Source organism: Apodemus sylvaticus, chromosome 8, assembly GCF_947179515.1.
Source record: "Apodemus sylvaticus chromosome 8, mApoSyl1.1, whole genome shotgun sequence".
Taxonomy (NCBI): domain Eukaryota; kingdom Metazoa; phylum Chordata; class Mammalia; order Rodentia; family Muridae; genus Apodemus; species Apodemus sylvaticus.
This window is the reverse complement of record NC_067479.1, coordinates 96,818,331-96,843,817: the sequence shown is the minus strand read 5'-3', so window position 1 is coordinate 96,843,817 and position 25,487 is coordinate 96,818,331. Positions and strand designations below refer to the sequence as shown.

Genomic DNA, 25,487 nt, shown 5'->3' with positions numbered 1-25,487 from the left:
TCCAGGAATTAGACTTTTACAAGTTTCCATTGTCATTGGTAAGCAGAGTAAAGTTTAGAGCGTCTGTCCTTGGGGCTCTCAGAGTCTCTTCCTTTGCTAATATCTTACATATGTGCTAATTTACACTAAGGTGAAATCCGCACTGTATCAGGGGACAGTGCAGTGGTATTTCATTCATTTGTAGTGTTGGAGCCTGCCTTCCTTTATGGAGGTCCCGGATATTTCCACCCCCCTCAGGCTATGCCCCTGTACCTTCCCCATTCCTTCCCTTAACCCCTGGGCAGTCAACAGTCTGCTTTCTGGCTCCGTGGATTCGCCTATAAGGAGTATGGCACAGAAACAGAAAAATGTAGGTGATCCTTTATTTTGTTCTGGCCTCTTTCACACGGGTTGACGTTTTTAAAGTTCATTTGTATAATGGGATGCAAAATACCTCCTTCCTTCTTAGAGGATGAATGCAATGCCCTGTGAGTACACACCCAGGTCTGTCTACCCGAGTAAGTGTGAGGGGAACCTTGATTGCTTTTACCTTTCGGCCATTATAAACGGCGTTTCTGTGGATATTTACGTTTAAGTTCATATTTCCAGTCTTTGGGCAATATACTTAGGATGAAATGCTGGGTTAGATGGTGATCCTGTGCTTAACCCTCTGAGTAACTGCTGACTGTCTTTCCACACTGCGGCTGCTGAGGCAGCCCCACATCCCTGTCCATGGCCATCCCTGTCCAGGGGTCTCATTCTCTGAATGCTTGTCAACATCACTGTTCTTTTAAAAGAGCATTTTTGTATGTGCATAGTGGACACTCAATGCAATTTTGATTTCCCCCAATGGCTAATGGTGGTGACTATCTTTTCTTGTGTTTATTGGATATCTATGTATTCCTTGGAAAAATTTCCATTTAAGACCGTGGACTGTTTTAAATTGGGTAAAAACCACAGACATTTTGTTTATTTGTGTGAACTACTTATTTATTGCAGATATTATATCATTATCACATGTGTTATTTACAAATATTTTCTCCCATTCTATAAGTTGTTCTTCCATGTTTTAGTGATGCCTTCGGATGCAGGAAAGGTTTTAATTTGTGTCAAGTCTTATGTTCTTTTCCTTTTCTCTTTGCTTGTGATTTTGCCATCATATTTGGGTTCATGGCCAAATTGTAGGTCATGGAAATTTACCTTGGTGGGTTTTCTGCAAGCTTTATGATTTCAATTCTCACACTGTGTCGCTGACCCATTTAAATTCCCTTCTACATATGATGTGAATCGGAGTATTGGTCCTCTCTCTCACAGGTGGCCATCCAGGTGTCCTAGCCTAATTTGTTGAAGAGCCCATGGTGGGGATGGTAGCCTTGTTGAAAGTAGGATGGCAGTAGATATTCAAGTTTGTTTCTGGATCCTTAAATTGATCTCACTGTTTTCTGTGTCTGTCCTAACACTAACAGCACATTGTTTTGATTACTGTAGCTTTGTTGTAAGTCCTTAAGTGAGCAAATGTGAGCTATGCACCTCGGTTCTTCTCATGTGGACAATGACTTTGGAGCTTAGAGTTTCAGTTCTTCAATTGGCCCTTACCCTTCGGCACCACAGGCTGTTCAGAAGTGCCATTTGTCAAGTGGAAGATATGTTCTTCTGTTTCTCTGGTTTCCAGCTTGAAAGAGGGCTTGTATGTGACAAATGCTTTGTGTGCAACAGGTGAGGTGATTACATTGTTTTTTGCAAATGGAGTATTTTATCATTGACTTTTCTATGCTGAGCACTCTTTTTTTTTTTTTTTTTAAGAGAGCTGATGACTGAACCCAGGGCCTTGCGCTTGCTAGGCAAGTGCTCTACCACTGAGCTAAATCCCCAACCCCGCTGAGCACTCTTATATTTCTGGCTTTAGTCCTGTTTGTCCTGGTGTATAGTTCTTGTGTTTGCTGTAGGATATGCCACTGTACCTAAGCCATGGGTGGGGCTGCATGTGTGTTTATGTAGGATACTGTTCTATAGGTTGTTTGCTGTGTGGTCTTTATATGGCTTTGGTGTCGGGTGAAAACCAGGCTTCTTTGCTGGTTCCTGAATATGCCAGGCAAGCTCTTTCTGTGAGTCTTTGCAATGGTAGCACCCTTTGCTTGAAATGACTTATCCCCAGGTATCTGTACCCCACTTCCAACTCAACTCCAAAACTCACTCTTGGTTCTTCTCTCTCATCTTGCATTTTTTTTCTCAGTAGCAGCTGACAATTTATAGTAGAAGTTAGCTAGTCATTATTATATCTTATTAATTTCTTGTCTGGGTCTTGAGTTGGTTTCTTTACCTTGGTCATCTGTTCCTATGTGGCCACTGAGACTTTTTTTTCATCAATTTTTTTTATTCGATATATTTTTTATTTACATTTCAAATGATTTCCCCTTTTCTAGACCCCCACTCCCCGAAAGTCCCATCAGCCCCCTTCCCTCCCCCTGTTTTCCCACCCAACCCTTCCCACTTCCCTGTTCTGGTTTTGCCCTATACTGTTTCACCGAGTCTTTCCAGAACAAGGGGCCACTCCTCCATTCTTTTTGTACCTCATTTGATGTGTGGATTATGTTTTGGGTATTCCAGTTTTCTAGGTTAATATCCACTTATTAGTGAGTGCATACCATGATTCATCTTTTGAGTCTGTGTTACCTCACTTAGTATGATGTTCTCCAGCTCCATCCATTTGCCTAAGAATTTCATGAATTCATTGTTTCTAATGGCTGAATAGTACTCCATTGTGTATATATACCACATTTTTTGCATCCACTCTTCTGTTGAGGGATACCTGGGTTCTTTCCAGCTTCTGGCAATTATAAATAGGGCTGCTATGAACATAGTGGAACATGTGTCCTTATTACATGCTGGGGAATCTTCTGGGTATGTGCCCAGGAGTGGTATAATAGGATCTTCTGGAAGTGAGGTGCCCAGTTTTCGGAGGAACCGCCAGACTGATTTCCAGAGTGGTTGTACCAATTTGCAACCCCACCAGCAGTGGAGGAGTGTTCCTTTTTCTCCACATCCTCGCCAACATCTGTTGTCTCCTGAATTTTTAATCTTAGCCATTCTGACTGGTGTAAAGTGAAATCTCAGGGTTGTTTTGATTTGCATTTCCCTAATGACTAATGAAGTTGAACATTTTTTAAGATGCTTCTCCGCCACCCAAAGTTCTTCAGGTGAAAATTCTTTGTTTAACTCTGTACTCCATTTTTTAATAGGGTTGTTTGGTTTTCTGGAGTCTAACTTCTTGAGTTCTTTATATATATTGGATATTAGCCCTCTATCTGATGTAGGGTTGGTGAATCTTTTCCCAATTTGTTGGTTGCCGATTTGCCCTCTTGATGGTGTCCTTTGCCTTACAGAAACTTTGTAATTTTATGAGGTCCCATTTGTCAATTCTTGCTCTTAGAGCATACGCTATTGGTGTTCTGTTCAGGAACTTTCCCCCTGTACCGATGTCCTCAAGGGTCTTCCCCAGTTTCTTTTCTATTAGCTTCAGAGTGTCTGGCTTTATGTGGAAGCAGGGCTCTGCAGTCGTTCTCTGACTCTTCACTCTTCAGCTCACTCATGTTTTTTTTTTTTTTTTTTTTTTTGTTTTGTTTTTTTTGTTCCTGCTACTGAAAAGCCGGGACACTGTGGGGCGCTGCGGGGTGCTGTGGGGCGCTGTGGGGTGCTGCATTGGCTTGTCTTCTCAGTCCTTTGTTTGTTTCTTTGTTGTTAAGTTGTGTGTCTGACAGGATGAGAGTTCCTACTTTCTACCCCCACACTATTCCTCTTCTTATTCTGTTTTTACCAGAGTCGTCCTGGTGAATGTTCTTTATCTGGGTTTACATTCCCCACGACTATTTAGGTGGGAGGGAAAGCCAAATGAATACCAGACTACAGGATTTAACATCAGTCATAGTAGCCTATAGCAGGAGATACCCGCACACTTCAGGCGCGTCTTACAGGAGGCCTACGTAGAGGTAGCTGCTCTTGGGGAGAGAGTGGAAAGAGTTGGTTTAGAGGTTTTAGAGCTGCAGGTATTAATAAGCATCAAAGCAAGAACTGGAAAGGAGGGGTAGGAGGGAGTAAAGTCTGCATGAAAATGTATGCACTAAGGGTAAATAAACAGGGTCGGATAGAACACATGGCAGAGCAGGCGTGTGCAGGTGAAGAACAGCCTCAAAAGCCTATTCCGGGAAGTTCTGAACTATTGGAAGACAAGCACACAGGTGCAAAATAATATGAATGAATGAATGAACGAATAGAAAGGTTTTTGTAAAAGTTTCCAAAAAGAAACACAAAGGAGCTATGACTGCATCAGTCACATTTCCTCTGAGGCTGCTTGCTGCAAGCTCTCACTCCTCCCTCTGAGCCTCCTCAGTGCCAATTCCTGCTGTGGGAAGAGGGGACTCCTGGACTAGACTCAGATAGACCATGTGGGCTAACCTTTGGCTGGACCCTGTCTATGATCCCTACCTTCAAGTGACAAATTTGGTTTTTGATTTCTGTTCTTTGAAGTCCTCCCTCCCTCCCTCTCTCCCTCCTCCCTTCTCTTTTTTCCCTTTCTTCCTTCCCCTCTCTTTCCTTTTTTTTTTCTTTCATTGGGACTGAGGCTTTGAGGGCAGCTAGAAAGCCTGCTAGTTTGCATTTACCTTTGCTTTTGGAAGGCGACTGTCTCACTGTGCAGACGGACCACCAATTTGGTTATGACATAGGATTTTCTTAATGTGCTCCGGAATTTGGTGCACAGAACTGCGGTACACTTTGTGTCTGTGTGCACCTGGGAATCGGTCTGCAGTTGTGTTACTGGTGCTGTGTGCTTATCAAGTTTTGGTATCAGGGTTATAGTGACTTCAGAGAATGAGTTTTTCAGTGTTCCCCCAACCCCTGTTGGTCTGTGGAACAGCTTGAGAAACATTAGTGTCAGTTCTTTCTTTTTTCTTTTTTTTTTTTTTTTTATTATTCGATATAATTTATTTACATTTCAAATGATTTCCCCTTTTCTAGCCCCCCCACTCCCCGAAAGTCTTCTTAAAAGTTTGGTAGAATTAAAGCACAAATCTGTTAGTCTAAGCTTTCTTTTTATTTATTTATTTAAAAATATTTTTAAAAATACATTTATCTTGGTACTAATTAGCTCATCTGGTGTGAGTGTGCTTGTATGTTCATGCGTGTGCACACACATTCCCGTGGAGGTCAGAGGACAATTTGTGGGGCTTGGTTCTCTCCGTTGCCATGGGGATTCTGGGGACGAACCTCAGATCCTTATGCTTGGTGGCAGCAGTTTCACAAACGGAACCATTTCATTGGCCTAGGGCTTTTCCTTGAGGGGAGGTCTTTTGCTATCTCTTCAGTTCCATTGCTTATGGATCTGTTTAAATTATTGGCTTAATTAAGCCAATACATTCTTGGCTTAATTTGAATGCTCACACACACTTAGAAATGTGACAATTTCTTCAGCGTTTCCAGATTTGGGGGATGACTGGTTGTTCTGGTTGTTTGGTGATTCAGTTCCTTCTTCCTCACTGACCATTTGGAGTTTGCTGCTTGACTGTGTTGGACGAGTCCCTTCCCGTCTTGCCTTGCACATCTGTTCTTCTTGAGAAATATATTTGTTCCCTCTCCTGAACACATCTTCAATGGGCTTGCTTCAGTGACGTTCCTTTGGGGACACCCTGGATGACCGGGTACATGCTGACTGGGAAGCATGGTGATATCACTGGTGAGCTCCGTAGGAAAGGAAAATGTACGGACTCTTGTTTACCAAGTAGCAAGAGTGGGGAAGACCTAGTCAAGATGGCTTCCCAGTGCCGTCCTGAACAGGCCTCAGAGGCTGGAGCATGCCGCCTGTGCCTCGTTCTCCGTCTCCACTCTCTGAGTGAGCTTTCCTATTTGTATTACTATATTTCTTCCACTTGCTTTGAGTTAGCATATTTTATTTTGAAATATAGTATCTGAAGGTGGACACTTAGGCTGTTTGATCTGAGACCTTATTTCTTGTGTAATGTAAGCATTTTCCACTCCATAATCTTCTCAAAGCAATACATTATCAAGTGTTCCCCAAATGTTTTTCCACTTATGCCCTTTTCTATTTCATCTTGAAACACTTAGTTTTTCCCTTGAGGGACTGGGATGACAGCTCAGTTGTTAAAGTTCTTGCTTTGCAAGTATGAGGACATGAGTTCAATCCCTGGGTCTTATATGAAGATAAATAAACAAGAGTGGTGGTGTATGTTCATAATCCCGGCACCAACGAGTTGAGTCAGAGATGTGTCTATGTCTCTGGAAGGCAATTGTGATACTGTTAACTCCATTTTATAGCCGGGCTACATTAGGCTCAGATGTATCAGCGCAGGGCCATTCAATACTGATAATGTGGATCATGTTCTGTTTTAGGAAGATCTAGAAAAGTACACAAAAAGAGACTAAAAGAGGTCATGACACATGTCCTGTTTTCCCTCTCTTTGTAGGATTGATGAAGGTGACGTCATGATCATGCATCCTGGGGTCATTTGCATCATGGTGAGACTGCTGCCTCGCCTATACCTTGAGGATCACCCACAGGTATGATAAACACCTTATGATAAACACCTGCACCTTGTCTCTGTTCCGGGGCTGATCTGTGGCATGCCTTCCACTGTGAGACTTTCGCTTTTCTAGTGTGCCATGATTATCAGAGCCACCCCTAGGAAGAACCTCTTGAAGGTTGTGTCAGTGTGTCTTGGACCCTTGATAGATCTATGACCACTGTCAAAGGGCATTCAAAGCAGTCCTTCCTGTGCACTAAAAGCAACAAGGGAACAAACACAGTTGTTTTCTAAAAGCAACAAGGGAACAAACACAGTTGAAGGATTTCACTCAGCTTTGCTTCAGTCATGGGGCGTGTCCACTTTAGGAAGAAATGGCAGCTAATTAGCGCCATGCCATCTGAACATAATAGTGACATGGTACAAAGTTTGCAGGTCGTCTGAGACTTGAGAAAAGGGGAGTGGGGAGGGGCCTTACTGGGAGTGATGGTAGTGGCCTTACTAACAGTGGTGTCTGAGGTGGGAATGAAAATACCCTGAAAATACCCACATTCATATGCTCCCTTGTGATGTCACTTACTGTGCTTTCTGTTCTCCTGGAGAGCAAGGACAGAGTGAGGATGAAGCTGGTGAGTGGGGAGATGCAGTCTAGTGGCACAGAATGCCTTGCATAAATGGGCTACAAAGTTAGTAATAACTATGCCATCACAGTACCCAGTTCATGGGATGACACACCGCCATTGACAGACTGCATGTATCATGGACTCCCTAAACTTCCACGGCTTAGTCACCTTGGGTTGTAGATGTTTATGATGTTCATACAGTGAGTTTGCCTGACTGGGTGTGTCCCTTTTTTAAAGCAGTGCATGACAGTATTTCTTATGACACTGTGTGTCAACAGGGAAGGAGTATGCTCCTCAGGGTACTGGCTGGAATGGAACCCCAGAGAGGATCTTCCACTAATGGATCCGGCACTTCAGGGTGCTGACATGAGACGAGGGGCCACTGAAGAGCTAGATCAGTGTAGACATCTGCCTGTGTTCTTGTCTCAAGCTGTCAGTGTGGCCTGGGTCTCTCCGCATGTTCCTCTGCATGTGTTCTCCACCCGGGTCTCTATGTGAGTTCTCAGGAAGGAACTGCATGTATCATGCAGCAGCCCAGGCCTCTCAAAGGTACAAAATCAGAAGCTTCTAGAAATTCTTCTGGAAATTCAGGTCTGGAACAAATCAACATTGTCTCCACAGCATTTTATCATTAAAATGAGTAGGTCAGCTTAGGCTCAGTGCAGAGGGAGATAGACAACTCTTTATCAATGTGAGTGCTGTCCTGTGTGCCAGAAAAGGGGCACTTGATGGGCCTCAGCTTTAAAAACCAGCTTCCTTCAGCATCTAATTGACAGATTAAAGCATCCTACCCTTGTATCAAGTGCCTTGTAGCCAATGAGTTACCTGAAACCTGAGATCTTTGCTTCTGTACCTTAATGCCTACCATATGCCTCTCTTAAGCATACTGGAGACTCAACACACTTCAGATAGCCCCTTTATGCCAGGAGTGCAATATCAGCCATCTTCCCAGAAGTTCCTAAAAGTTCATGAACAGCTGTTCCCTGCCCCATTTTGTAAGTGCTCCAGAATTTGGAGACTTATGTGGCTTCCTAAGGTCATCTAATTGGTGAGGGAGAAGATCTGAAACTCACCCAGACCCAACCTGATGGCATGCTCAGTGAGTGCTCTGATCTTTGCAGCTCCGGTGGGATGTAGGGACATGCACTAGAATGGTGCATCTTGTCCGGGGCATTCACTTTACCCCGAGGCTGGCTTCTTCAGCTGTTTTACACAGTACTATGAGACGGGCCATGCCAGTGGTCTGGGTATCCTGGTAGCCAATCTGTTGTCTGTGTTCTGCAGCTACCCAGTGAAGAGACAGAGCTGAGGGGCAGAGGGTTAGCCTGCTGCTGCTCACCTCACAGAAGTGGCTGAACCCAGCCTTCAGATGGTTTGCTCACTCTGTGAGATCAGCCCCACAAATTAAGAATGCAAATAAGACATCCATTTGGCACCACCCTTTCCTTCTATTCAGGTCAATAAGTAATTGAGGAAAAGTCCCGATTCATCTTCACCGTTTCTCAAATACGCAAATGAACATAGAGATGCATTTTCTCAGATATTTTCTGCAGATGCCAAATCAGCAGCTATTAAAAGATGGATAATTACAGTAATTAATTTCTGAAAGGGAGGGCGGAGGGAACCTCACGCTAAGAGATAGAATAGTAAATCAAAGGGGAAATGAAAGCACTCAAGAAATCGCTGAAAGCAAACTGATTCTCAGCTTCTGCAGACCTTGCTGCAGGGAGAGAGGAGTGGGACCTCTCAGTAGATGGCAGTGTTCGGAAGGGATGGAGAGCCACTCTTGCTCAACTCCTGAGGGTCTGTAGGCCCATCCTGGCTCTCCGCTCTCTCCACTCCTCAGCTTACCCTGAGCCCTCCTCCCTTCGGCTGAGAAACAGATGGCACCAGAGGCCTTACTGACCTTATATGGCTGTGCCATTCTGTTCTATGTCCAATCACAGCCAGATTCAATTTGTTCTATGTGCTGCCCTCAAAAATGCCAGCACTGCAGTCCACTCTTGCAAGTGGAGAACCTGGCTCTTTCTCTGCCTCTAACATTTTCACCCATATTAAAAACCAGGAGGTAGGAATTTAGTTGTGGCAAAGGAAAAAAATGAAATTCAACTCAGTTTCTCAGCTTGGAAAAACCCAAGCCATTGGAAGATACTCTCCTTTCCCAGCATTCTTAGCAGCTGCAAAGGTCTGATGCTACAAAGACACTGCTGTGGGTTGGAGTTCTGACCACCCCAAGTACCTCTCTATCTCCTCCAGGACTGTAGCCTTCTGTCAGTTGTTGGCAGAGGGATATTTGCTTATGCATGAGACAGCTATAGTTCTGAGGGTGGGAAGTCAGATCCAACGAAACACAGTTGGCCGTACTTAGCCTGTGTGGGAGCAACTAACACATGGTGGGTTTGCTTCTGTGAATAACTGGAATCTCCTAGCTTGCACTTCTAGTTATTCAGAAATAAATGGTGCCAGACTCATGCTCTGGCTTTGGGGATGGGGAGGCAGAGGCCACAGGAGATGGTAAGACAGCACTGAGCTGGCTGGGGGAGGTTTGTCTACAGGCATAGGGAGATGTAGCGATGCTGGTGTGAAGACTTAAAGAAGAGGCATGCCCACTCCCTCAGGAGAGTAGGGAGGGAGGAGAGACACAGATACCGAGAGGGACAAAGGAAGGGGCATACTTGGTTTTGTTCAGCTGAGTTAAATCATGTGAGTGAGCCTGGGAAAGTCAGACATATTGCCAAAAGCCTGAATTCCATGCTGAGTGATTTGAACTGCCTTGGGTTACCAAACATGGTGACCACCGACATTTCTAGATTCAATGCCCAGAGGCTTTAAAGGCCTACGAAACAGCAGGCCACACTCGGGTCTCTTGTGTGCCATCCAGTAATCACAGAACCATGGGGGAAGTACGGGAACATCTTTACCTCTCAATCAACAATATCATGGTTCCTATGACAGTTATGAAGATGAACGGATGCTAAGGTTGCCACCACCTGACTTTGATTTGATAGAGGAGCCATACCAACTTAGCCCAAAGGCATGTTTATGTTTGTGTGCTGAAAGAAGTTAAATGAGACGTGATCATCAGGTTTTAAACACTTCATTCAGTGAAGGGCTGAATTGCAAGAGCTTTGTTTTCTAAGCTAGTATTCCTAAATGTGAACCCTTATTAGGCACACAAGTTAATACTGTTATGAACTTAATACTGACCTAAGAAATTTTTAATAACTTTACTGTGAAGAGCTTTCCTATATTGTTTTCTAAGCCTCAACTTACACAAACCTTCATACAACATACTTTAACCCATCAGTTTTGCCCTCCCTCGCCTTTCCATTTTTGGAAAGTTATTTATATTAGGACAATATTTTATTTCACCATACGAGGTCCTTTCGTGTGCAAAAACATTTTTTTTCTTTAAAAATCTTCAACCTCCTCAACTGATACTTTAACTGTTGTTATTGCTGTTACTTGATGATTAGTTTATGCCTTAGATTTCCTTAAAAATTCAGGAAACTTTCTTTTAAATAAAATAATATATTCTAAAGAAAATCCCAGAAAACTGTTACAGATACACAGGTAAAGGACATTAATTGTCCTGGAGACATTTGCTTTTTTTTCTTCCAAAAATAATTGAATTAAGTAATTAGTTAAACATTTAAAAGACTTGTAACATAAAAAGTGCTCAACTATTGCTTTTGCTAAAAAGTGTTGATGCTTCGCTTGGGCCCACAAGGGAACTCCCAACAGAATAGAGCTTGGTATCTCTGTCTTTATTTTGTCTCTTTTACTTCAAGGCAGACACATGCACAACTCTACACAGACATGCCAGTCACTTAAAGAGTGTCTGCATAAGGTTATTCCACCAAAGCCAAAGACACAGAAATAAATGATTGTTTCAAAGCTGCAGTCACCTTAGACTCCAGGAACTGGCAAGCTCCCCAGGACAGCCCATCTTCCTAGTGAGGCAGTTCTTGTTAAGGATGGGGCTGTACCCTAGAGCAGGACCAATTCTCTACCCAAGCAATGAGGACTCCTTTGGACCACCCTGTAGCACCATAAAGGAGGACGATCAAGTCGACCTCATCTTCACCAAGGCTGCATAATTATTGGTACCTCCTTCTTCTTTGCCCAATTCATTTTCCCTCTAAATATAAAGGCCAAGTCAGTACTCTGAAGATTGGCAGCTTAACATTGGAGCTCTCTGTCTGTTTTCCTCAAAGTGTCCCATGGACCAAATCTCCTCTATGTCCCACCTCATTGTGACCAAAGGCCGAGTTTCATCTGTTGTCTAAGTTGACATCTTTGCCCTAAACTTCCGGTTATACCATGAGCTACCAGGAATTGGGGCTAATTTAGCAACTTCAGTTTATGGGAGCACTGATAAGTTTTTGTTTTTGTGTAAACAAGATACAGACATAACACCCCTGATGACAGGGTTATATATGCAGCCATACATACACAAAACACCGGCCACTGTTCCTGAAGACACTGTAGCTGTCATTTGGATGCACCACTTGCCATTGTTAACAGACCACTGATCTGATTATTTTTCCCATAGCATTAAGCAACCCTTAATTCTGAACCTTCACTTCCAAACACGTGACTCACACAAGAACCGAGGGGAAAAATCGGTGTCTCTTAAATGAAAGCAGAGAGGCCCGAGGAGGCGGCTTCCCATGCAGACTCGGGTTAGTGTCCCCTGTTCAGTAGCCAGTCTACAGGGAGAGACGCCCATACAAGGGGAAACTTCCAGCTCAGTTCTAAGACTTAGAAAGCCTGCCAATGGGGCCACAGGGTAGCTGAATAAAAGCTTGACAACAGTCTAATGTGGCGCAGGCGCACCAGAGCCAGCTTCTGCCCAGAGACTCAACAGTCTCAGGCTCTTTTCTGCCTCCTGCTCTATTTTAGGGGACATCATAACAATCTTTGCCTTCCATACTGAATTTTACTCTGCTCAGGGATTTTTAAAGAAATACATTCAGGGAAGGTGATAATGATGGAGGAGAAGGTAGGTCAGAGAGGAGAGAAGAACGTAGGTTTGAGAAAAGTGAGTTCCTCAGAATTAATTTATCATCATTCTTAACAAAGGCTCCAAAATTTTCTTAGTGGTTTCCTATTCTTTTTTGTTGTTGTTGTTAAGACATCTTTTAAAGATATTTCCTAATTTCTTGAGAGTTAGCAAATCTCCTAGTTTTTATTCCAGGTGTTTTAAAATTACAATTAAATCTGGTTGGCCATTTATCATCTTTATCTAGTTCAGTGTAGACAAAATAAAGCAAAAACAACTTAAAATGGCAAATGTTCCATGTGTTGTCTCGAATATTTGAAAGTTGAACTGCCACATTCAACAAACATGCCACCTACTGGCATCACAGGGGTCTTTCTCAAAATATTGTCTCCTTCCTTGAAATCCTGTTTCCCATGTTAGTGTCTTTCCGAATTATGGCCTCTTTGCTAGCTGGTAGGATGTGCAGAGTAGGGGAGATTTAGGCGATGCTTCTGGGAGGAGCTTCCTTGACCACCCCTCAAGGGTAGTTCCTCCCACTCTCTGCATTTATTTTAAACATTTGTGTGGACATGAGGGGCCTAAGTTGGTGGAGTAGGATTTGTTGTCTTAGCTGAGGCTGCTGTCTACCAGCACCTCCGTTCTGCTGGACTGGAGGGAGGAAGCACCTTTTACCTCTAGCTTACCTCTTACCTTTACCTTTAGCTTCTTCATAATCAGGCTCTTGGTATTTCTTTATTCTCTCCTGATTCTTCTTTGTCTTTCTCTCCCTCCCTCCCTCCCTCCCTCCTTCCCTCCCTCCCTCCCTCCCTTCTTCCCTCCCTCCTTCCTTCCCTTTCTTCCTTCTCTCTCTCCTCCTCTCTCTCTCTCTCTCTCTCTCTCTCTCTCTCTCTCTCTCTCTCTCTCTCTCTCTCTCTCTCTCCTTCATGTGTATAGGCATTTTACCCACAAGCCTGGTGCCCATAGAAGCTGTTGGAGCTTCCTGAACTGAAATTACAGTTGTTAGCTGCCATATGGGTGCTAGGACTGGAACCTGAGTCCTCTGGGAGAGCAGCCTGTGCTCCTTCTCCCTGACTGTCTCTCCAGCCCCTTGGCACTTCATATTTCTCAACTAAAAGAGTCAAGGTTCCCTTAGGCAGGAGAGAGGATAGAATTAGATACTGGGGGAATGGAGGAGAAGCGGGAAGACTGCTAGCTAACAAAGGTTCTGAGAAATGCTTTCACAAGTAAGAGGATGTTCAGCAACCACCTCAGTCAGCCAGTGGGCCACCAGTTAAACTGAGAGAGAAGCTCAGCTTTCAGGAAGGACTCAATGACATCCACCCATTCGGGCAACATGGATGGTTGAACCGAGCCCATGCTGGTGCCCGATCCTGGTCCAGATGGCTCCCTCTATCAAAATGGTTGGTCCTTGGGGCCCCACCCAAAGGTGCCCTCAGTAAATAAGAAGTAGTTTATTCTGAATTAAATGTGAGTGGCTATGGCCTAGGAACACAGATTCAGTGTTCCTCAAATGACATATCCCACTATGATCATGATCATGTGACTGCTACTGCCATAGCACAGAGGCCTTTCTAAGTGCTGCATCTCCCAGTTACTTGGGTGAAGATGTCAGGTAGCTGGGTTACAGCGAAGGAGGCAAAAGCCTGCTGTGAGTTGTAGATGCTATTTGATAACATTCTTACCTTAGGAGTCGGTGCAAGATAGTGGTCTGATGACTTAATACATTTCAAAGGCTTTAACTAATAGATGAAAGGAGTTGGGTCAGACACAGAGAAGAGCAGCAAGTTGACTTTCAAGGGGATTCAAGCCAGGTAATTTTGTCTTGGGATCTGTAACATTCCAACTCCCCAATCATGAGTATTTTATTCAGTCAATGAGCCTTGTACAATATTCAATGTAGATACGATTCCACCTACCCCCACCTCAGTTTCAGACAATAATGGGGAAAGTTAACATTATTGCTGAGTGCTGGGTATACATTCTCAAAGTGAGTTCTTGGACACTTGCTCTTGGCTAGGTTTCCCATTTTGCAAGAGGCATGGTCAGGAGAGAGCATGGAAAACAGTTTCCCAGGCAGATCCAGTCATCTGGAAGACTGTTGTCTATTTCCACTCTGCAGTCTGAGATGTGTCAAGTATGCCCCAGAGACCTGAAGACTCTGGGCAGGGTGACAGCTTTGGGGCCTTCCAGCACAGCCCAAATGGGACAGACAGGAGAGACATAGGCTGTATGTATTTGTGAACTCATTTGTGCCTAAGTTTGGAAATGGTTGTCATTTTCTGGAATGTCCTATGTATTTCAAATACTTGAACTAATCATATGGGTTTCAAATAACTGAAATATTGACAGTGCTAATAGCTATGGAGAGCATTAGGTGGGAGTGGGTGATTACAATGATCTATTTTCCCCAACAAGGAACTTGGTAAAGATCCGTGTTTGTTATATGATATTGCAGTGGATAATTCTGTGTTTCTGCCTTTCCCACTGATTCACAATTCTCCAGTAAAAATGTCAGGCTCTACTCAGAATCCAGGAGGCATCTTGGGGTGATATCTTAAGCAGCCCAAACAGACGCAATTTTACATGGAGATGAGTACGTTGAAAGGCTCACTGGGCCTGGCATGATGGGGCAGACATTGTAGTCGGCGGAGATTCATGTCGCCGAAATGGCAGCTCATTGTTTTTCTAGTTTCTTCTACTGTCTTACTTTGCCATTTCCTTTTTTTTTTTTTTGCACCTTAAGTTCAGCTATTCAGATTATGTCAAGGGCACAAAAAATTGCAGACTTAATTTCTTAGGACCAGGGATTCTGGGAATGCATTAATAAAGGCAGGTAATAGGAAGTGGTAAGGCCTCTTGCCACAGGAGGTAAATTTATGTTAAGAGGTTCACATTTGACTAACGGTAACAATGGAATAAGAGCAAACTGCACCCAGCAAGCCAAATACTTTGTGGCCATCCATCTATGTCTCTTCTGAGACACCAAGTTTTCCTCTACACAGTGAGCAACGTCCTCAGTGAACCACCGACTTCAGAAGACAGCCTGAAATGACACTTGTTCTGGCACTGTTATGATGATCTGAGGAGATGGATGGAAGCATTTTCAGGCCTCCGGACAGTGGTTCCCATTGAGAAAAGCAGTGGAGAGGGAATCTAGGAGTCTTTAGTGCACGACAAGTATGCACCTCACCTCGAACGTCTGGCTCTCATAGTTGGCTTTTGGGAGCTGAGGTCACGGCATAGACAATCCTGCAGATGTTCATTGGAAGGTAATGCAGTTCAGTCAAGCATCAGCCAATCTATGGCTGGAGTAAGAGAGGGGAAGAGGAGAGAGGAAGGTTCCTACCAGCCAGAGCGATGCATCAGAATTCAGTAGGACGGAACTCAGTGGGATTACCAGGTCCATATCTGGGTCTTCTAAAGGCATAGCCATGCAGGAAGTGGAGAGTCTCGGTGATCACAGGACACTTTCTGTAGTCACAGTAGGAATCCAGATGGCACACGGGTATTCCTCTGTGGGAGGAAGTGAGTCCCCACAGGCAGACACAGGCTCTGAGCTTGGACCTAGCCACATTTACTCAGAGGACTCGCTGGAGTCCTGGCATGCAGCATGACTACAGAGGGAGAGCCATGGGGCCTGCTAGTCCCTCACTCCCAAGCCTGGGTCCTGTGACACCCTCTAGGGTACTAACTGGATGTGTGACATCCTCTAGAGTATGGCTAGGAGACTCGGTGATTTCTGATGTAACCTCGTCTTTTCTGCTCTGCCTGTAATCATGTCTGATAGCCTGAGAGGGAGAGGGAGGCAGGAAGGCCTGCTGGGCTGATCAGACCTCAGGCGGTGGTGAGTGAGAGGGGAACAGATTCTTGGGAGACAAGCTTCAGTGAGAAGCCTTAATTGGGGGAAACAAATGCCTTTTAAACCTTTGGGAGCGATTGAGGTGAGTGTACATTATTGGTTGGAGCCAGGGTGCTGGGGATGCCTCATTTGCATAAGGAAGAATTCCAGGTGCTTTCTGGACATTACCCTATAAGGAGAGAGGAGTTTAACCTGGCTGTGACTGTGTGGCCTCCTCTGGTGCAGCACATGTAGGCCTGGGGCAGGGGAGGGAGTAGTCATAGCCCCACAGCTCTTTAGATAAGATTTCCAGGGTTGGACATGACTCAGCCTCACTCCTGCTCTGACCAGCTCCCCTCAGCTCCACAGTTCCCTCAAACCCACAGACTGAACCAGATGACATTGAGTGTCTAAGCATTTCAAGAATGAGGTCAGTGCTGGCCTTTCGGTCTTCCTGGCTCTCCAGGACAGGCAATCTGAGTCGTTCAGGGCCCTGTGATACACTCAGACTCGTCCATGACTGCTGGGCTGGGGCAGGATCTATCGGAAAGAAGAAGCTAAGCATCTTTGCATGGTGTCCAGAGACCTTCATGTTGTCACAGGTCCCCCTTCCATGCTCTGCTCACCCTTACCTCCGGCATCTGCACATACTAATCCTAAATTAACCAAGCACACGCTGTCCAGCTAGCTCTCTCTACAGTATTCTTCAGCAGGTAATTGGTGTATCAATCAGTTGAATCCGATTCTTTGTCAGCTCTCTGATTGGGGTGTACCTCCTATCTAGACTATTCTGTTATTGCACTTATTAGGCAGATATGTGTATGGGGCACATAGACACCAAGGAGAAAGGATAAGAGTAGAGTTGTAGTCTCAGGCTTACAGTTTGGGGATCTGAAGGATGAAGCAGTGGAGGAGCAAGGAGAGAAGAAGAGATAGTGAGAGGGAAGGATGAGAGAGGGGAGGAGCAATGGGGGAGGGAGAGCAGAATTGAAAGAGGAGGAGGAAAGAGAGGGGAGGGGAGGAGAGGAGAAGGGAATGGATGGGAGGGGAGGGGAGATAAACTGGCCACAGTGTGACATTGACAAGTGGAATTATGCATGCAGTGCTGGCTTGGGAGTGAGAAACTATCTTGGATGAGAAGGCATGTAGAAATCTCTTGATGACAAGTAGGAGATCATTAAAAGGACAGGGCTGGGGCAGATATGCTCATCTTTAGGTATTAGTCCAAGGGCGCATGGCATTTTCAATAGATGGAGCTAGGCTATCCCTACACCCAGAGTCAGGTGGATGAAACAGAAGGAGGGAGCAAGCAGGTATGTTAGTAATGTCTTCTGTACCTGACAAGAAGATAATTTAAGGGAGGAGGGTCTCATTTCAGGTTTGAGTTTAAGATGCCCTACAGTCCATCTTGACAGGGAAGGTGTGGTGAGGGGAATGTGAGACAGCTTGCCTTATTTCATCCACAATCAGGAAACAGAGAGACGTCAGGAAGTGACACCAGGCTATAAAACCTTCAGACTCGCCTTAACGACCCACTTTTTGCAGTGAGGATTGACCTCACAGGAGTGTCCATTTGTGGCTCATAGGCTCTGTATGGCCATGTGCCACCAAAGACAGCTAGAATATGCCTCATCGCTTTACATCAAACACGGGACTGTAGTGTAGAGGGAGGGTAACTTAATTGTGTGGTTCACATATAGGAACTCTGAACACGGTAACTTTGGTTTGCAACATCATAGGTGGACATGAGTGAAGGGCCTAGTGGTTTCGCCGTCTTCCAAGAGAGCACCATCGGCTGGGTGGGAACAAGGTGTGGAAGCGCAGGACTCTGTGCTTAACATAGCACATTCAATCCGTGACAGTCAGGAAGAGAAAAACATTTTTGTGAATATGAGATCGTAGGCCTCTGCTCTCAGGAAGCTTGGTGTATGTACACATGGGGTCTGGGAAGAGGAAGGTGGAACAGAGGCGCATTCATTCACAAATAGCTTAGCTTTAGCGATCAGTCTGTCCAGGTACTGCCAGAAACTGTAGCCATGGATTCTGTTGACCGAGTAGGAATTAAATTCCAAAGTCTAATTTTGACAAGTTGATTGACTTATCTGGGAAGGGAGTATCAGTGAGGGATTGTCTATGGGCATGTTTGTGGGGGATTCTCTCGTTTATGTTATTTAAGGTGTCAAGACAGGCCCACTGTGGGTGGTTTCATTCCCTCGGCGGGGGAGTCATGGATTGAATCACAGCAGAGAAAATGAGCCAACCACTGGCGTACATGTAGTACTTCGTTCCCCTCTGTGCTTGGCTATGGGTGTGATCAGTCCAGTTTCTTCAGGTTGCTCCTGTCTTGACTTCCCTGAAAAGGTGGATGGTAGCCTGGTACTGTGAGCCCAAAATCTTAAGAAAACAAAAATCAGATGTTTCTTCTCAAGCAGCTCACGTCAGATGATTTTATCACAGCATCAAAAGAAAACTAAGATACGTTTAACCCAAGACCACAAACTCCCAAGCCTAGGAGACTGTAGGCACAAACCAGGGTGCCATGCTGGCGGGACTGGGGCAAGATGGCAAACACTTGCCATGGAAAGAAAGAATTGACTCTAAGTAAGCAAATGGGGGTGGGAGCCCAGCATCTTATGAAGTCCTACTCTCCCGAGGGCTCATGAAGCCCTTGCATCCTTCTTACAATCTTTGGTAGCAAGAAGAGCAAATATCATAGAAAATCTGCTACCTCCATCCCCAAATGAGTGAAGATTTTAACCAAACAACTAATCTAAATATAGATGAGTGAGAGAGCCCCTGGCTGTGTGTGAGTTCTGGGAGAAGCTGACTTTGGGTGTAGTGGTCTCATATCTCTATCAGGGCAGCATTGTGAACTGATGAATCTTCACACCAGCCTCCGTGAACAGGCTTAGCTCAATGAGCTCATTTTCTATTACTGCAAGGCAGTAGATGAAGTTGCTGACTTTGTTAAGCAGAGGAGATTTAAAAGCTTATGGTTGTGGTGCTGGAATTAGCTCGGCTCTGGTGACATCCTCTTGGCAGATGACAAGAGGTGGAGGGAAACACGAGAAAATGAGCCAATGGCACAAAATTGGGATCCCACAGCAGGTAGGCTAATTCCTGCTGAAGGCCTAATCTCCAGTGACACATCAACTTCCCACTAGTGTCCTTCTCTTAAAGGTCCTACCACATCTCACACCTCCACCATAGGCGCCAAGCCTCCAGCCCATAACTCCTCAGGGGGCAAGCGACAACTAAATGATGTCACCATCCTACTGAGACCCAGTTCTTTCTAGACTATTTATTGATAGCAGGAGGAACATTGAACAGAAAGAGGCAAATAAAGAAGGAGGAGGAAGAGAATGAGGTGGAGGAGGAGGAAGAGAAGGAGGAGGAAGAGAAGGAGGAGGAGAAGGAGGAGGAGGAGGAAGAGAAGGAGGAGGAGGAAGAGAAGGAGGTGGAGGAGGAGGAAGAGAAGTAGGAGGAAGAGAAGGAGGAGGAGAAGGAGGAGGAGGAAGAGAAGGAGGGGGAGGAAGAGGAGGAAGAGAAGGAGGAGGAAGAGAAGGAGGAGGAGGAAGAGAAGGAGGAGGAGGAGAAGGAGGAGGAGAAGGAGAAGGAGGAGGAGGAGAAGGAAGAAGAAGAACCACCACCACTACCACTATCACCACCACCACCACCACCACCACAGCAACAACCCAGAATGGACTTAAGTCTTGACTGTTAGGTAGAGAAAGTAGAAACTGCCTTAGGAACACCTCACAATTGCTTTGTGAATTAGCTTTGAAAGTCCAACCCACCAGCCAGCCTGGTGACCCCTGATCTTACCTCAGAATCCTAATTGAAGCACCTTCCCCTTTCCTGTGTTGGAAATAGTGTGCGTTAGGGAAATCAATCCATTTGCAGAGGGAGAAACCAGACTGGCTTCCTGCTACTGCTCATATTTTCACTAAAACCCCATTTTACTGGAACCAGCATTGAAAAAAAAAACCTGCACATTTTATTCAAAACAAGACAATATTGGTATTGATGGAGCTGCGGCGATCACGAGGACAATCAATTGTGACTCCTCCATTATGGGATATTGAGCAGTTTTGGAGTGAACTTGTGGCAACATTAGACAGGATCAGCATTTCCCCTTTGAAAACTTTTTCTATTTTCCTTTTTGCATATTTAGATTGTAATTATCTGTCTCTTGTTGGGGGAAGGGAGCAAAAGCACACACAAGAACAAAGCCCCTAAAGCAATAAGTAAATACTTACTGGTAACAAAAATTGAACATTGGAGACATTTCTCTTTAATTCTTATTAATAATACATTCTGATATTATTTTTGCATCTTGCTTCATACAGCCTGTCTCCCCAACTCTCACCCCAAATTAAAAGAACGCAGTTACCAAATGACAGCCCAAGTTCTGATAGAGAGAATGGTGGAGGCAGGGGAATGTGTGCTGTTCTCTCTGCTGTCTGAGTGGGGAGAAAGGAGGAGATGAGTTTCACATGGATGCAGGAAAAGATATCAGAAGATGTAAGGGAACAAGTCAGGGGAGCTGATTCATCTGGGCACAGAGAAGGAACAAGCAAGGGATCTGGAGGTTTTTGATACATAGTATCTCCAATATTGTTGCTTTTAGAGTCTATTTGATACATAGTATCTCCAACATTGTTGCTTTTAGAGTCTGTTTGATACATAGTATCTCCAACATTGTTGCTTTTAGAGTCTGGGCCCTGTTGGGCTAAGCATGGATATTAGCAAGCTCAGACCACCTGGCAGAGATCATATTTAAACATGAAGCCTTGTATAGAAGTGGCTTGAATGTGTCCCTCAAAGGCCCCTGTGGTGGAAGCTCTATTCCTACTGGAATGGTATTGAGATGATGTGGCCTTTAAGAGGCAGAGCCCAGAGGAAAGCCACTGGGGACACTGCCTTTGAAAGGAAATAGTTGCTGGAACCCCAGCAAGTTGTCTTAAAAGAGAAAATCTGGTCCTTTTGTCATCTCTGGCTCTCACCTTGCGATCTCCCACCCTTGCTTCTGTCCTTGCTATCTGAATGTGACAGTCAAGAAGGCATGCCACCGTAATTGGAGCCAAGCAAATGCACCGTGCCCTTGACTCTCCAGACACACAAGCTGAATCGACCTAATTTTTGTATACAGTTCCAGTCATTTCACTACATTGTCAGAAACCAGGCTGATGCTATCTCCTCCATGTGATGAGATATGTCTTCAACATCAGCCAACAGTAATATTGACAAAGCAGTGATATTTTCAAATGGCAAAATCCTGCTCATTAAAGGTCATTAAACCATTCTAACATACTTATATGCACCCCAGATTTTAAGTCAGAAGGTAACTTAGACATGGAACATTAAAAAGCCGGAGGGATCTTCAGGGCAAAACAGCTGGCTGCACAAGCCTGAGGACTTAGTCCCAATCCCCTGGCCATGAGCATCTATAATCCCAGCATTCCTCCTACTAGGAGATGGGAAGCAGAAACGGACAACCCTGGAAACTTGTGTGGTAGGCACAGTGTGGAAAAACAAACAAACAAACAAACAAACAAACCAAAGCCAGCAGTGAAGAGCTCCTGTCTTAAGTGAGAAGGTGAAGACAGATACTGACGTCGTCCTCTGACCTCCACGTGTGTACTGTGGTGCACCAATGTGCTCATTCACACAAATGAGTGCTCCCTCCTCCTCCTCTTTTTCTCCTTCCTCCTCCTCCTCCTCCTCCTCCTCCTCTTCTTCTTCTTCTTCTTCTTCTTCTCTCTCTCTCTCTCTCTCTCTCTCTCTCTCTCTCTCTCTCTCTCTCAGGCACACACATACATACACACCACACACACAGAGAGAAGAGGGAGTGAGGGAGGGAGAGGGAGAGGGAAGAGATGGGGAAAAGGAAAGGGAAATGACTGAATGTCTTAAGTTTGAGACGAGTTACAGGGACTAGGTAGGTAAGTCTTGAGGTTGGCTGTAGGAAATACTTTTTTAAAGTTCTAGCAACTAGTGGCCAATAATATGAATATACTTCTTCCCTCATTGAAACCCATGTGCCATAAAATTACAAGCCAGTGGAGGACCAGCCTTAGTCATTTTTGTCCATTAGCGACAGGAAGATAAACTTGACTGTGTTTTGCACTCACATGGCTGCACCTGGAAGATGAGGTGGTGAAGCCATTTTTGAACCTGAAACTCAGGGTCACCATCACCTCCCTGCCATGCAGCTCTGAGCTATTACTTTCTCTGAGCTCAGTTTGTTCATATGTAGAGCTATGGCATCATGATTACACAGTGTATCCATGTTGAATGCTGAGAACATATCCTAAATACCCAGGAGTTACTGATGCCACAGGTAGAATGTGGGCCTTAAAGTAATTATCAGGCCGAGCTTCCCTTCTACCTTTAAGAATCCATGAAGTGTGCTCAGAGCTATGGTAAACTTTGCCTTTCCCAGACCCAGAATCATGTAGTTATACATCACTTACTGTGCACAGTTGGTCTCCTGGCTCACCCATATTACCCGTAGTCCGTGAATCTCTTAAAAACAGGCAGTGTCCATCTTACTCGTGCAGGGTCTCTTACTCTTGAGGACTAAGAGTAAGAAAGGGGCAGGGAGGTTTCAAAGAAATCTCTGTAGAGGATGGTTGTTGCAAATGTCTGTGTCTTGGTGAGATCAGATACCAGTATTCATGAGAGAGACATCACAGTCAGCCTCTGTGTCAGCATATCCCACGGACTGGAAACAGTAGAAAATGTGTGGGTCTTGCTTTTTGTCATTGTTCCCAATAGAGCAGAACATTGATAGCACAGCATTAGCATTGTACTGAGAGTCCTAAGTAATGTAACAGTGATTTAAAGGATGCAGGACAATGTTAGGGCCTAAGTGGAAACCCATGCATTTTATGTAAAGGACTGTGGGGAAAATTTTTATGTGAAGTGGAAAAAGGAATCACAGTGGTGCAGTAAGAGTTAAGTCCTTATTGATAACTAGCTTCAGAGCCTAGAGGATGCTGTTCTCATAAGATATGTTCTGGGGTGTGTGTGTTGTGTGTTCAATTATGGATGTGCATGTATGTATATGCATGCCTGTGCACATTTAGGTAAATATATGTATGTGTGTATATGTATATGTGTGTGTGTGTGTGTATAAATTTATGCACATGTGTGTTCTTATACATGTATGAATAAGGGAATCTGTGGTCCTTGGGTAGTTACTGTCTTGTAGAGGACACCCATCCAGAGTAGGGCTATTGATAAGTACGTAGCCCACAAAAAAAGGAAGTTCCCTGTAGCAAGGTCTAACTTATGTGTATGTGTATGTGTGTGTGTGTGTGTGTGTGTGTGTGTGTGTGTGTATGTGTGTGTGTGTGTGTATGTGTATGTGTATGTGTATATTTGTTTTTTTACTTGAGAATTTATCTTGTCAAGATAGGGACAGTTCTTTTTTGGTTAATGCAAGTCCTTGGTTTGGTTTTTGTGTCTCTTGAGGACTAGCAATTCCAGGGCCTAATTTTTCCATGAAGCAAGGAGGTGACAAACACATTGTGCCTGTTCAGATGTCTACTTTGCACACTCTGTTCTCCCTGTTCTCTGTGCTTCAAGAGACACAACAAAAATGAAGGAGCTTCAGCCTAAAACAGTATGATAGGGTGTGCCGTATGTGTGCGTGTGTGTATGTGTGTGTGCGCGCATGCGCGTTGCACTGTGTTTAGGACTAAGAGAAGGACAGAGGAGATGCCAGGGTTGGAGATGGTGTGAGGCGGCAGGTGCCTCAGTGTGGAGCCGATGACTTAGCTGGCCCACAAGCCTTCATGATGGCTTGAAAGAGGGCAGTGCCAGTGCCTGCCAGAGCCGGTAGTGTTGTCCCTGTTGCTGCCTCTGTCTCTTGGTCTCTCTTTCTGTCGCCATATTTGTCTCTCTGTGTGTCTTTCTCTGTTTCTTCTTCTCTGTCTCTCAGTCTCTGTCATCACTGTTTCTCCGATTCTCTATCTTTCTCTCTGTCTCTGTCTCTTTGTGTTGTGTGTGTTGACTCTTTGTGGATCATTCATCTAGGTAGATCCTACCTTTTGTACACATGGTTACAAACTAAGTGTAGAAATTCAATGAGTCAATTCAGTGAGCTTGGGGAATGTAAATTGCCTCTCTCCAGGTCCAGTGGCTTCCTGATAGAAGGCTATAAATCTGTATACCTATAAATCTCCCACCCTTCACAGAAGCTGGAAGTCTTGATTTTGATATGGAACTTTTAGATTATTTTTTCAGTGTTAGCAACCAATTCAGAAAGTTTCCCCAGTTTAAATGGTCCCAACATCTCATTTCTGAGGATGACTTCGGCTCCCACCTGCTGCTGTTTATAGTCTGAGTTGGTGGCCGCCCCAAGTAACTGGCCTTGCCTGGCCTGTCATCGCAGGCGAGGCTAGCATTCAGAAGAACAACTGAGACAGGTGCTGTGCAAGTAGCTGTGGTGGGCACAGGTGGCCTCACAAAGCCACCCAGAGGACGTTCTGCTCTCCCAGACTTACTGCTTGCTTTGGTTGCCTCTCAGCTTTCCGAGGAGATCCAGTGTTCTATGGGTCGCCACCTCTTGTCCCTGGTGAAGTCGGAAAAGAACCGCCAGGTCATGTGCGAGGCAGGGATGCTCCGGACACTCATGACCTTTTGCCACAGGACGCTCAGCACTGGTGGCAGTGACCTGCACTCAATTCTCATCAGGATCTTTGAAAAGCTTGGGTCCCAAGCCATCGAGCCAGATGTGCTAAGGTACTGCATGCACTAAGCATTAAATACCACAGAGCCCATGGCAGGATAAAAGATGTACTGAGGACAACCAAGTCGACAGGGGCAGGCAACACCATTCCCCCTTCCTCCACTCCAGCACCAGATGCATATGTGCACAGAACAGACAAGGCCTCATCTGGGATGCTATGGAGAATGGAAGCCTCAAGGATATGACACTAGAGCTTAGCCCTGAGCTAAGCCCTGCATCCAGAGGCCAGATTGCAAAGATCTGGGCTTGTAGGGCCTTATAGGGAAACATGGAGGGGAACAGAGGCTGGAGTCCATTGAATCCTGCACACAGGGAGAAGAGAAAGGATTCAGGAGAAGGGACAAAACACAGAGGACAGGCACCATGCAAGAGAGGTTGACTCTCTTGAAACCCTTACTGCTCTGGGGCAAGACCAAGAGGATGGCCCACATTCACACAAACTTGTGTGCTATTTATGAGGAAGCAGGATAGCCGCTCCAGTCAGCAGGTCTGGGACCCAGGGGCTGGAGCAACCCCTCTCAGTCATTCTCAGCCCTGCCGGATCAGGCCACCAAGCTATGCATACAGGAAATCTCTTTAGAAAGCTATAAACAGTGTGTAGCTGGGTAAACAAGGCAGGGGCAGTTTCTACATAACTTTTGGAAAGTATATTTTAAAGGTGGAGCCATGAACACTGGATGTCTAGGGAAGTGGTCTGGGAAAGTTTGCCTGCAACATACCCTTACTTGCCTCTCTTGATGTTATGGTATTT

At 44.9% G+C, this 25,487-nt stretch overlaps 1 protein-coding gene across 3 annotated transcripts in view; it reads left to right on the top strand.

The window, feature by feature from the left end:
* Wdfy4 (WDFY family member 4) overlaps positions 1–25,487 on the top strand; it is a 232,315-nt gene that overhangs the window by 59,904 nt on the left and 146,924 nt on the right. For all 3 annotated transcript variants that reach the window (XM_052190142.1, XM_052190140.1, XM_052190141.1), the window contains exons 13-14: positions 6,456–6,549; positions 24,515–24,729. In XM_052190142.1, coding sequence (XP_052046102.1) covers positions 6,456–6,549; positions 24,515–24,729 — 309 coding nt within the window. The remainder of the gene's footprint in view (positions 1–6,455; positions 6,550–24,514; positions 24,730–25,487) is intronic.